Below are 13873 nucleotides of genomic sequence, written 5' to 3'. Positions count from 1 at the left end.
GTAGAAATCTAGTACTGTTTTTCACTTGGCTTTTATTAGATGGACCACATTCAAATCTGTTTCATCCAGTGCCTCTTGTGCTCATCAGATTCTGTACAAAAATTGTCCGTTGCTATCAAAGACTTCATTCCCAACTTGCAGCACGGACGCAGGCTTAACGTCCCTAAACTCTTCGAGCTCTTCCTCGGACAACACTCGTCCATCCCATGTCTCGTCTTCCGCCTCTGCTGGATCGTCGTCGACTGAGCCGTCCTGTACCGGCCACGTTGTCATCGCAGCGGCATCATCTCTTGGCGGCATCACCGGAACGGAGACGAGAGAGGAAGCTTTAGTGGTGGGTTCATCTGTATGTACAGCCACGGGAACCAAAGCCGCTTCTGGGTTTCCAGGAGGCAAGAACTGCCGTAGTGAGCGGCCCGCGTGCAGACCCTGTCGGCTTCTCTCTGTCGCTGCCTCACCCGAAGGCAACGCTGGATGCTGAAGCCTGGACATCACCTTAGTGTAGGATTGCGAAGGGGTGAAAGATTTGCAGTAAGTTTCCATGAGAAGTTAACCTCAAGAATAGGCAAAATATTAAACTTCCCATAACTGAGAACTTGACCAGATTGATTGATGGCCCATAATTTAAAAAACAACTTGTAAATCAAGGGACCACTGTATGAAATCTGATTGTTTTAGTTGGGATTATGCAAAAAAAAAAAAAAGTTTCCCCAACTACATTAAGTTCCCTATACCTACCCTCAATGTGGTTACTAGTTCATTCCCATAAACTACCATTAACTCCTGTTAATTTCCATGTCAAGTTTCCAACTTTAAATTGTCACAGAATTTTGCAACCTTACCTTGGCATCCTGCACTGCTTTCCTGTGAGGCGCCGGGCTAAACTTAGTGCGGACCACCCTCCGGATCACATCTGGGCTGACCGAGAAGCTTTCAGACAGAAGCTCAACCGTCCACTCGTCTGGATGCTCTTGCTTTAGATACCTGAAACAGCATCCATGACATCAGATGTGATATTGATCTGGCTAGCCGTAGATCCGACATTTTCAAGCGGACAGCACTGTGTGATGTGAGCTCCTGTTTAGGATCCCCAAAAACTGTAGAGTGCAGGAATTTAAGGGATTTAGGGACTTTTAACATCTAGGAAGCTTTGGTGTCCAGAAACCTTTTAAGTCCAGGAGTGTTAGGGATCCAGAAACCTTTGAGGCCCAGGATCCTTAGGCATCCAGGAAACTTTGGGGTGGACAAAACTAATATTTGTCTTCTCTGCGAGCCACCATTCCCGCTACTTAACCAAGTTGCTGTCCTCACAAAAGAGCTCACCTGATGGTCTCCATAGCCTCCCAAGTTAACTTCCTCTCCGGAGAGCCCGGCGGTCTCATTTTCCTGTGCATTATGTTGTATTTGATCATTTTCTGCTTCTTCATACTCTCTCTGCCAAAAAAAAAAGAAGCAACAACAGAATAAACAGAATTAAATTGTTTGGTCAAAATACAGCTTCTGGAATGTACAGTACGACTGTTAACCACCCTTTTATGCTGTTGGTCACACCAACTCATTGTAAAGTTAAAAAATGTCAGGGATTTATAGTATGACTTCTGTTTCTGATGTCGCATCTTGATTACGTCACCATTTCGCCTCATAATGTCAAGGCAGGCAACTCTTTTACAATGAGGTAGATGCCACGGACTTCAGAAATTATTTTTAGTGAACAAGGTAAAGGAAGTGTCTTTCAAAATTATTCATCGTTGTTTTCCTGTGAAATCCTTTTTTGGTTATGATATGGATCTCAACCGCTTCTTCTGTGGCTCCCAATCAGAGACTCTTGTCCATCTGATTTGGAAATGTACTTATGCTCGCAAGCTATGGCAAGACATTTGCAAATTTATTTTGGACAATATCTTTTGTAATATTGAGCTTTCCTTACCGAATGTTCTGTTTGGATTTTGGAACTATGACAATTCATTTGAAAAAGAATATTATTTGATTAATATTTTAATTTATCTTGCTATGTTATATATTCATAAATGTATATGTGTAAAGTCGAAACCTTTTTTTTCTTGTTTTTAAAAGAGATGGATGTATATTTACAGTCCATCTCTACTTCCAAAAATAAGACGGCTATCAAGTCCTTAATTTTGTGTTCTCATTTTGGTGTTTTTAATATTTCTTAGTTTAAGAACCCTGGCATATCTTTTTATTTTATTTTTTTCCCTTTTCCTTTACTGTTATTGTGTACTGTGATGATGATTGTTTGCTTAATGTTTGCCATGTTTGGCTTTTGATTTCAATTTGTTAAATAAAGCAATTTAAAACAAAAAACAAAAGATGCCAGGACTTCCGACTAACGTGTTTTACACATCAGTGCCGTTTCCGTCACTGCTGGCCGCGTTCTTAACACTCGGACCCCCACGCCCCCAACCGCGCTCCCGCTCACTGGCGGGAGGGCGTCTCGGCTATCTGAAATGCTTCAGACACTGAGTGAGACACTACACACTCGCATCCGTCTACGGGAACGCGCAACCGAGGGGCACAAAGGCGAAAGCGCAAGTACTGGGAAGCGGCCCACACTCGCAAACCGGAAACATAGTTGATGGGTGAAAACTCGGAAGTCGGAAGTCCCGCCTCCTCCGTGGCATATAGCCTACAGCAGTAAACTCACCACTATTGAATTACAGTCACTAAAGAGTAATATACAGTAACTATAATCATTATAAGTGCTAAATATGACATTTCGAAAGTAAACTTACTCCAACAAAGCGTCGAGTTTGTCCTCAACCTCCTCCATGATGACATTTTCATCATAATTATCATCTTCTTCTTCATCCCTGCGGGATGTGTTTTGCTGTCCGCGTGCCTTCCCCACGCGTCTGATGCTGCTGGCATAACGACAAAATTCCGAGGGACGATGAGGCGCCGTCGCATTGAAGATAGACGCCGACGGGGTCGCTACTGCTCGAACCCACCCGTAGAGCATACAGAGACGTCCGTTGGCCATGACGGACGTTGCTCACAACTTGGGTGGCTTGTTAGTAGACGAACGTGAAGTGTCGCGTCCCTGGTATGGTTCCTGCTTGTTGATTCAACAGTCGAAGGGTTCACCGTTCACCCATTTTAAGGAAACAGCATTCATGTGTTCTTCCTAGAACCATTTCCTGGCTTTGTACGGCAATTGCATTTGGTCAAAATATGTATACGCAACTGAAGATACGAAATCGCATCAGTTCACAAAAACTCACTTGCCTTTAAACGATTTCAATCAAAATAAATAAAATAATTTAATTCCATAAACACATGGCACGCAGTAGTGAAACGACCGTATGTAAAATAGATGAATTTTCATGCACAAAAGTGCCGCGTGATTAGACAACATAAAAGCGAGCATGTCTTTTAATCAATAAATTATATTAAAAGTAACAAAATTATTAATACCATGAGCGTACTTATCAGAATACATAACGAAAGTCATTTTTCTCTCATGTCCTTCAACGCCATAAAGTACCTTGTACCAGTATCCTGCCCCTTAGTGGCCATAGCGTGAACATAGGAAGAAACAACATTAAAAACAACAACATTTAGTTCACATTTTCAATTAAGAACTTAACTCTTTAAATGCAGAACTTAACAGAACAAATACAACGTTGCAAAGGGTTACCACAGCTGCGGCAGTTTTTTATTTATTTAGTTTAAGTAAATCTTTATTTGTAGTTTAAAAAAAAAACTTTATTCAATAATTTCCATTCACAATCAAAAATCCGGTACATCAAACAAGTACCTTTCAACACATGAACATCAAACAAAAAACGCTAAAAGGATGATTACATTTCAAATAAAAATTATACAATATGTTATACTCAACACAAACAAAGAAGCAACATAATGTCAGTGGTCATTAGGCAAGATGAAATCATAATATTTGCATTCTATTTGTTTTACAACTGTGTGTTTTGTATTGCATTATAAAGAGTGCTATTTTTCTTAACCAGCACGTTACATTTTTTGGTCAGTGTGTTTTGGGGGCTGCAACAGATTAATTGCATTTCCGTTCATCTAAATGTGGAATGATTATTTGAGATACGAATGTTTCGAAATAGAATCAAACCCGTGTACCTACTGTAAAAAGTTTGAAAAACACTGAGCGATGAGATTCCCAAAGCAGCCAAAAAAAAAGACTCTTGTATGCAGGTTGCGACATCTGCCGGGCGCCTGCGGACACTGCAGCAAATCCCTCCCACGTTTCCTCCTCCCACCCTCCTCCCTCCCCCAGGACGGGGTTGCTTCATTTGCAGCCATTTTGTTCGTTCACTTTGTTGATTGGGCTTTAGTGAGCTGTACTGGAGCCAATCAGAGGGAAACCGGACAGCGGCGACTCCACGGTAAGGGAGAGCCGATTGAAGGCATTGGGTAGCTGTCAGCACGGATTGGTTTGTCGCGGACCAACCAAATGACTAACCCGGCAAAGTGCACAAAAATCGAATGACGGTGGCACGTCTCGGGGCCTGTTCCCAAATTCGCGGGACGTGATCGTTTCGTTCCTCGCTCGGGCGAGCTAACAGCTTAGCTTGCTAGCTCAAACAAAGGGACGGTGTGTAATGGCTACATTCGCCCCCCAGTTAACGACTACGAGCCAAATATTGCAGTCTAGTGGAAGTGACTCACAGCCCCCCTCGGGATGTAATTCCTTCCAATAACTCCTCAACGAGGCCCCAACATTATGCTATTACCCAACCCCGGTTTTAAATTAGCTAAGGCGCCATGTAGCCTCGCTATCAAAACAAAATGCTGTGCTATTTCTACCATAACCTCGAAATTGCCTATGCGTGTATTATTTATTGTTGTGGTAAACTTCTCAGAAATGTTTCTGCATTAACATCTTGATGCAGGACTACCCTCTTAGTTGTGTAATTATTTTTATTCGGAGTTACTGCCTTTAAACCTTGCTAAAAAAATGAACCACGGCTTTCCTTTTCGAATCTATTAAAAATGTCACATTGTTGACAAAGGTCCTGCAAATGTTTCCTGTTCTTGAGTGTTAAACAGTAGTTGGCTTTAAAAAATATATCCAAATGTTTGTGTAATTTTCATCATTTTAAAATTATTTGCATTTTTCTGCTAATCGTTTTGTTGTGATAACGTTATTTTTTATATATTTTATTATTTTGTGCTAAATTAATTGACCGAGATTTATTTTTTTTTTAATTTTTTGTTTATTTTTTTTATTTTAAAAATCGTTTTCTAAAGGGCAAAGGCAGGGTTTTGTTTTTTGTTTTCCCCCGTGACGGCATTATTTTGCCGTGAACGAAAAATTGGTCAATCGCCACAAGTCAACCATGCACTGGGCGTGCTTCCTACCTGTCATCACTCTCTTCTGTCTCTTTTCACAGATTTTTCGTTTTGTTTTGCCACCGAAAATAAGATGTAATCTGCATTATCAGCCTAACCCTCTTGAGTATTTTGGCTGTTGTCAAGAAATTGTAGTTTAAAAATAAATAAATAAAATAAACAGAGCGGGATTCAAACCTGTCTCCCAACATTTTCAGGGTGACTGCTCGAGCCATTTTGCCACAAGCTGGTACACATTCACTGGCGCAGAATTTGTATTTGTAGTTCTCATACAATTCGTAACAATGCTAGGTGGCAAGTTGCTGGTCACTGCTAAATAACTACCGCAAAGGACAAATGTGAAACAGCATTCTACAATAAACTATTTGTTTTCCTCTCAAATAAGGATTAATTATTTTTAAAGTTCTCTCATGTAAAGTAAAATTTCAAATAGGAGGTTTTGCATCTCAGTCGATAATATGTATTGTATATACAGTATATATTTTTTAATTATGTATTTTATACATTTGTGTATAGTCTTATTTCTTTGCCAAATGGTCTTTTATGTGTAGACTTTCTTGCATCAACCAAAGAACTTGTTGCGTGTTTGAGCATTGCAACCAAAATGCACATTGTAAACCAGAAGGATTGGCGCCAAACGAGTCAATAAGCTACAATATTGGTAAATAAAGTTTTTTTTTTTTTTGCTAGCCTTTTCACCAACTTACTTTTGGATAGAGATTTTAATACAGGGTTTGCTTACATTTTGATTAGTTTTTCCTGAATTTTAGGCCTTTATTGTGCTCCTTCTAAAAGAAAAAAAAACTGAATCTGATGTACAATAATCTAAAAATGCCACATTGTTGACAATAAAATCCTTAAAATTTGATTACAAGTTCTTGAATGTAAACTCATTGTACAACAGTTTGCATTACTACGATTAAAACTGCAGTGTTTTCATACCGCCATCCCAAATTTGGCCTTTTTTCTTTTTTAAATATTTATTTCTATGCTAAGATTGATCCTTGTTATACATTTTTGTGTTTTTATCTAATAACTTCATGAGAGACGAGCTTTGGCGACCCCTGACAAAACAAGCAGAAAGTTACAATTTCAGTGTTATTTTTTTCTTTTTGAGGGGGCTCCTAAAATGTCTATGTAAGTTTTATCGTACTTCAGTATTTGTGTATTTAATGTTTTTTTTTAAATTGTTGTTCCTTAAAGTGTAAAATTTTTATTGTATTTTTTTCCCCAAATTGCTCAATTGATTAAGCCTTTCCAGATTAATCAAAACAAACATGTTTTGTCTATTGTGTGCTCATGAATTGCCTCTAAATTGTGTATTTTACAGCAGAATGATAAGATATTGACGAAAAGTTGTCTTAATAGTTTGCAGAGCTGTACACGAAAACGTGATACTGTTAATACTGTGTTATATAATAAGCTTGTATCACCCACTCTTTATGGTCACAGTAATGTGTACAAAAATTCAATTATGAACTAACATGAAAGCATCTGATAATCCTGTGAATACGTGTGTAAAATCTTGTGTTATCTAGCTGACGGTGTGCGTTTCTGTTTAAGAACGGCGTGTCGGATAAGCGGCTATGGAGCAGTACACGGCTGCCACCACGGCGACTGGAGAGCAGATTGTAGTGCAGGCTGCCAATGGACAGATCCAACAGCAGGTGAGTTGATCATCAATCACTCTCGTTTCTATGGAAGCTTGCAACGCCACCACAAGCCGAGTTTAACGGTCAAAGGTAAAAATAAATATTTAAATGGATTTATTTCAGCTCAGACAGCTTTACGACAGATGATCGTGGTTGTAAGTGGTTTGCGCTGAGGCATAAGCACAAGTTGAATGATTTCCTTAACAAAGAAAACGTTCTCTAAGCAACCCATTTACTTCAACAAATGCTCCATTTTCCAACATGAAACTTCATACAAGTTTGAACAGAACTGGTCATGTCGAATAGCAGTTCCATTTTGATATTTTCCATTCAGTGTCATCTTTTCATAATAAATGTTACAAAAAGCAAAACACATGCCAAATGAATCCTTTGAAATGACGTGTCGATGTCGAGTCCCACTCCAGGTTGACCTTTTTGGGCCGTTCCATCTCCAAGGTAGCACAAGTGTGTTGGTTTTTGTGAGGTTGCATTGTGGTGCCTTGCCTGCAGGCCCAGGGCACAGTGACGGCTGTGCAGCTGCAAACGGAGACGCCCGTGGTGACGGCCTCGGGCCAGCAGGTGCAGACACTCCAGGTAGTGGTGTCTAGGCCGCGCCGCATCGGTGGCGTAAGCCTCGTATATGACTCCATCTTTGCTCTTCGGGATCTTATGATCATGGCATCAAAGATTAATAAAGGAAAAGAGTGATTTTTGTTGTTGTTTGTATTTTCAGTGTGTTCCAATGTGTATTGAATTCATTCAAGTTACTGTATTTGGATGAGTAGAGTGGGAAAACAACTACAAAAAATGTTTGTAAAATATTAGGTCCTGACCAATGATAGATTTTTTAATAGGCTCCAATATTTGACAGAGCAAAATAAAACCCATTAATCATCCAATTAATAAATAAAAAAATAGAACATATTTTTTGGTCCCTTTATGCTTTTGTCCCTTTATGCTTTTGTCCCTTTACAGTTAACACAATAAAGATATGAATTACAGGCAAAATATTTGACTGTTTTACAATCCTAAAGTCTTACTTTAGAACTTGTTTAACAAGTTTAACAGAGAAAAAGCAGCTGATTAAAAAAAGGAAAAAAAAGATGCTATCGCCCAAACAATGCCATGTAGCAAATTTTGGAGTCATATGTGTTTGCATGCAACAGGTCTGTCGAGGCAGATTGGTTGTATTTTCATGAAGCATCTGACCCGCAGCATGCGTCTTCCAGCTGTCTGAAATCACTGCATGCTGCTCACTCAGCACAGCGTCTCATGTGGCTCCCGCCTGTGCTCTCATTTTGTGCCGTGACTTGTTTGCTGGCGTTGAAAACAGCTACTAAGGGTTTTTGGTGCAACATTGTTCAGAAGTGACTTGCATGAATTTGTTGTCATGCATTTGCTAGTGCAGATAGAAGCTTTCATTCCAGTTATTCACTTTTGACATGATCTAATGTGGAAATATTGTTGTAACTAGGGATGAAACTCTTTATTGATAAAACGTGTTAGCATATGAGACCACAGTGAACCTCCGGACAGGGACAGAATCTTGCCGTGAAAATTAAAAAGTCTCCGACTAATTGATTCCCTCGCTAGACGGGGTTTGTAATTGCCTATAGATGTCACAAAATGGCGGCAAAGCAATTAAAGAGATAGATTGAAGAAAAGTTGGATTATTCAAATACAGCCTGGTTGATTTGTTTGTTTTGCTTAGTTTTTTTTTACTGTACAAAAAACATTGAATTAGGCTTAAACTTCAGATACACTGCTGCTTGAGTGAAGTAAAAGAAAAAAAGAAAATATTGAAACAATCACATGTGGTCAAAATAAGAACAGTTGCAAGCAGTCGCTGTATAGCCAACCCAATCCTGCTCCTGATGTCACTCACTATGCCACACCCATTGAAGGCACATCCAAAACATGAATACCACAGTGTACATTTGAAAATATTTTCAGTATTGTTTTTACAACACAGTAAATTCTGTAGAGTAATAGTGACCAAATAGACTCAGTTTTAGAGTTGGCTAAGATTTACACTAGGAAGAGAGTAAAATAAAGAATTGAAAAAAATAAATTTATAATATAAGTCACTTAAGGGTTGAGGAACTAACTCACGACCTTCAGTTTTGGAGACTGCCACACTACCACCTGAGCTATGATCCTCCTACTGTTTAATTGTCTCTAAGAGACCAAATATGTCGTTTTTGGTCTCTTGAAGATAGGAAGATTCCAGCTGATATGAGTGATATGCTAACACAAAGCAGTAGCTGCGTGGCTCAGGGAGAAGATCGGCTGTCTCCCAAGCTGAAGGTCGTGAGTTCATTCCTCCACCCTTGAGTGACTTTTATTTACTCCCCCCCCAATTTTTTATTTTACTCTCGTCCAAGTGTAAACATTACTCTAATACTGTGTCTATTTGGTCCCACTGTAAATAGAGTCAGATTTACTCTACAGAATTTACTGTGTAGTTAGACACCTGTATAATATTTGACTTGTCCCACTCTCAATACCAAATCCCGGAGTCGTTTATTTTTCCACTGTAGTGATAATATCGATAACCGTTATTATTTTTCTCACTCGTCGTTGTAGGAGATGTTCTTATCGTTTCATCTCTAGTTGCCACTGGCTTGTGCACTCTCATTGGTTTATGTATCATGTGTCAAGCCATTGTTGCTCATAAGTGTTTGCCAAGCAGTCACCCTTTGCTATTGGTGGCCGTTAAGCACCAATACCTGCCATGAATAACAACAATTTTACAAGGGTAGTTTCTGGTCATTTAAACTGGGGAATTAATTCCCTTGGAAAGTTTCTAAGAAAATTCTTGAAATTTCGCAACCCTAGTTTCCGAGGGGTGACTGTACTCTAAAAGAAAACTTCTTCAAAGACTTCTTTACCGACTTCATGTGAAATCCGTAAAGCTTGCCGTACTGCTGTGACAGTGGTGCTCCTCGCATGCAGGTGCAGGGGCAGCCTCTGATGGTCCAGGTGAGCGGCGGGCAGCTCATCACGTCATCCGGACAGCCCATCATGGTGCAGGCCATGTCGGGGGGGCAGGGTCAGACCATCATGCAGGTTCCCGTGTCCGGAGCTCAGGGACTGCAACAGGTTAGAGGCATGAGGACTCGTATGGGGTGAGTGTTGCATTCTGTGTACTGATGCAGTGTGTGTGTGTGCGATGTAGATCCAGTTGGTGCAGCCCGGTCAGATCCAGCTGCAAGGTGGTCAGACTCTGCAGCTTCAGGGTCAGCAGGGCCAGGCTCAGCAGATCATCATCCAGCAACCCCAGGCTGCCATCACAGCAGGACAGAACCAGGTGTTAAAAACAGAAATGTTATTTCTAATATATATTATGCATTTTTCCCACAACCCTATGACATTCTTAGAAAATCCGCACACTTGGTACACTTTGAGGTGGGGGCATTCGCTCTCATGCAAACCCTGCCCCCATACAGCTGGGCCAATGTAAAGTATGGCTTTTATTACCATGATGACCGACGAGAGTGTTGTGACAAAGAGAAGACTACTTGGTGTTGCCAATTATATTTAGCGGCTTTTCCGAGCCCTCTAGGGACACATTTTCCAAAAAGCTACCGGCCACAAAAGTTGTTATGCTGTTATTAGAGAATTGTGGAGATTGTGAGATTCCCTCTTATATGCAGCCATTGGCTTATGTAACCATATCATTACATAAACTGGGGCGTCCATACAAATTTGATTTGTATTTTCACTGGTTGAGGCATCACTTCATTATCAAGCCACCTAATTATTTAATGTTGCATATCCATGCATCTGAAGGCACATGCAGTGTATTTAACTTAGCGAAACATTCGAGGATGTGTTGCTTATCTGAAGCTAATGGGAATCTGTGCTAACAACACTGCAGCTCTGCTTACCTTTTGGAGAAACATGGTGTGGTTACGGTATTACATTATATCAACTAGCTGATGTCCCAATTCATAAAAAAAGACACACATTTAGGACAGTAGTCAGCCAGAAGAATATTGACTTGTTTGTGTAATTTGACACTTGTTGGGTCGGAAGGCACACCGGACACGCAACTTTTAGTATACAACACACGTAAAGGTCACATTTACATCACATGTCTCCATTAAAATGTAATCTAGTCGTAATTTTTTGTCTGTTATTTGTCTGCAGTCAATTTTAGGTTAATGTTACACCTCAAATGGTGAACAAGCAGAGTCAGAGTCTAGATTCAAACCCAAACTTAAGATCTATGAATCTATCAGGCAGACTTGCTAACCACCTATCCACTGTGAAACTTGACTGAGAGTACCCCCCACCCCCTCCCCCACCTACAGGGTCAGCAGATCAGTGTGCAGGGCCAACAAGTGGCTCAGACAGCTGATGGACAGACTATTGTCTACCAGCCAGTCAATGCAGATGGAACCGTCCTACAGCAGGGTAAACAAAGCCACACACCACATAACATAGACTGGCCACTCACAGTGCAACACACTCTGCTTTTTTGGGTCTCTTTTAACCTTCCAGTATGAGTAAATTGAGAAACAAAAAGGGTGGACACATGGGGAAGCGCAGCCAAATGTCAATTCTTTATTTGCCTTCTGCTTTTGAGTTGTTCTCTAAAAGGAGGATTTGTATTTGTCAGGAATGATCACAATTCCCGCCGCCAGCTTGGCGGGAGCCCAAATCGTCCAGGCAGGAGGTGTCAACACCAATGCCACCAACAGCCAAGGCACTGTGACCGTCACCCTGCCCGTCTCTGGCAACATGGTCAATGCAGGTGGAATGGTCATGGTAAGACCCAATGTGGAGGTACCCAGCATCTGAATGCATTTGTTTCTGTTCTCACTTAATCATACACACGGCTTGAGGGTGCAGGGTCTGGCCACTGTATGTTTAGGTTTCCTAGTAAAAAAATCAATTATCATTTTAGGACCAAATTTAGTACGATAACATTTTCTTATTTTAAGGAGACATGTACTGTATGTTAATATATATTATGTTTTGCATCAGATGGTGCCGGGAGGCGGCACAGTGCCCACAATGCAGCGGATTCCTCTGCCGGGCGCCGAGATGCTGGAGGAGGAGCCCCTCTATGTGAACGCCAAGCAGTACCACCGCATCCTGAAGCGACGACAGGCCCGAGCCAAGCTGGAGGCCGAGGGCAAGATCCCCAAAGAAAGGAGGGTAGGGATCATTTGTCCTCGGGCTTGTTCAACAACGTCAATCAAGAAACTCAATGCAAGCGCTTGTTTTTACTCTCAGAAATACTTGCACGAGTCTCGCCACCGTCACGCCATGCAACGTAAACGAGGCGATGGAGGACGTTTCTTCTCACCCAAGGAAAAGGAAGAAATGGCGTTGGCTTTGGCACAGGTAACAAGCACATTGGTCCTTCCAGCCTTTTGATTTTATACTGTCGAAGCTGGGGTCAATTCTGCTTGACTGCGGCAGAGACGCTCTTGATTAGTTTTAGAGCTTTTCACCGCGACGTCACGTACCTCTGGGTGTCAATATACGGAGCGTTCTCTGATTTCACCACAAGCAAACATATATGTCATCTGACCAAGGCAGGGCGATGAAATGATGACTTTCGTCTTCTCTACTGCTGTAGTTTGAATGTTTAGTTACCATGGGTGGCTGATTTCATTTTATCTTTTATTTTACCACATCATCGTCAAAGCATTTGGATATCCTTGTTTCTATTTTGGTTCCAATGTGCTATAAATAGCCAATGTTTCTCTTCACAGCAACAGCAGGAAGCGGTACAAGCGGCAGCCGACGAGACGGTGGCGCAGATGATCCGAGTGTCGTAGCGTGACTTGGTTTGACTCTTTATCCCGTCTGCCAGCTACTCTTCTATTCTACTGTCTATTGTCTAGTCTGGGCTTCCAGCTAGTAGGCCAGCTGCAATAGCAGCGGCCTCCTATTGTGGAACTTCTCATTCTTTTTTTTCTTTTTTTTGTCTGAAGTTAAAGAAATCCTTTCTTTGGCCAACTTGCGGCTATTATTTTGCCCCGGACTCACCCTTTTGCCTATATTGAAGAAATGTTTCGTCTGGCCAAACAGCACCTATTTATTTCCCCCCGAACTAAAGTCATGGTTATACCTCGTCTGCTCCGTTCAATGCTGATAATGAGTTATGACAGGATACATTTAACTGGTACAGCCTTTTTTGACTTTGAAGTTGTTAATGCATATGTTGTGATTTTCCTTTATTTGGACATTTCACCCCCCGCCCCCCGAGGGAAAATGCAGGGGGGGAAAACTTAAATGTTGTATAGTAATCATTTTTCTCTTTCCCCAGTGTACTTAACTAGTTTGCCAGCTTTTTTGGACACATTTTATACAATGTTGTTGATGTTAGGATTTTTGTTTATAGAGAATGTTCTATCATTGTGTTTGTATTGTATATTTTTACTCATCAAATGGAACAATGCATTTTTTTTTACATGAACTGTTTATAAAAATTAATTGGTTGAGGGCCTATTTAATTAAACTGCAATAGGTCACTGTTGTGTGCTTGTGCTGTTGTTTTCATATATATATATATATATATATATATATATATATATATATATATATATATATGCTGATTTAACACTGTTGTCAAAATACATGCCTATTTTGTGTACAGTACATGTATTATGTTTCTGTTGTGATTAATCGACTTGCAGTTGGGCAGCTTTCAATCGGGACACTGATAATGTACAATCGTCCCAGGCAGTAACTCATATGTATAAAGCAACTCACTGAGTCAAACAATAGTTTTCATTTTGTTAAATTAAGGTTCCACCGCAGAGCGGATAAAGGCAATGCAGTGTCAGTCATGCTCACGTGAGGGTCTAAGGGAGCAGGTGGCCCGGCTGTTTAATTAATCGACCAATCATGGTGAAGAG

General features: G+C 40.7%; 2 protein-coding genes across 9 annotated transcripts; one reads left to right on the top strand and one right to left on the bottom strand.

Moving 5' to 3' along the window:
- Positions 1–12: 12 nt before the first annotated feature.
- ngrn (neugrin, neurite outgrowth associated) lies at positions 13–3551 on the bottom strand. The gene is made up of 4 exons (XM_077582490.1): positions 2751–3551; positions 1324–1434; positions 843–984; positions 13–495 (listed from the first exon to the last, which is right to left on the bottom strand). Exons 1-4 carry the CDS (start codon positions 2996–2998, stop codon positions 85–87), a joined length of 912 nt encoding a protein of 303 aa, XP_077438616.1. The 5' UTR covers positions 2999–3551; the 3' UTR covers positions 13–84.
- Positions 3552–4269: 718 nt separating this feature from the next.
- nfyal (nuclear transcription factor Y, alpha, like) lies at positions 4270–13487 on the top strand. 8 transcript variants are annotated; one of them, XM_077582429.1, is made up of 10 exons: positions 4270–4376; positions 6907–7010; positions 7506–7589; positions 9951–10097; positions 10174–10305; positions 11312–11414; positions 11620–11768; positions 11988–12161; positions 12240–12350; positions 12725–13487. In XM_077582429.1, the coding sequence occupies exons 2-10, from the start codon at positions 6930–6932 to the stop codon at positions 12788–12790; spliced, it is 1047 nt and encodes a 348-aa protein (XP_077438555.1). In that variant the 5' UTR covers positions 4270–4376; positions 6907–6929; the 3' UTR covers positions 12791–13487. The 8 variants fall into 8 exon arrangements, with proteins under 8 accessions (XP_077438555.1, XP_077438537.1, XP_077438547.1 ...); XM_077582411.1 differs by having other exon boundaries at positions 11620–11786; XM_077582421.1 differs by having other exon boundaries at positions 7506–7592.
- The last annotated feature ends 386 nt before the right edge of the window (positions 13488–13873 follow it).

This window comes from Vanacampus margaritifer, chromosome 1 (genome assembly GCF_051991255.1).
Source record: "Vanacampus margaritifer isolate UIUO_Vmar chromosome 1, RoL_Vmar_1.0, whole genome shotgun sequence".
Lineage (NCBI taxonomy): Eukaryota > Metazoa > Chordata > Actinopteri > Syngnathiformes > Syngnathidae > Vanacampus > Vanacampus margaritifer.
The sequence above is the reverse complement of the archived record's forward strand: the minus strand, read 5'-3'. Positions and strand labels throughout refer to the sequence as shown.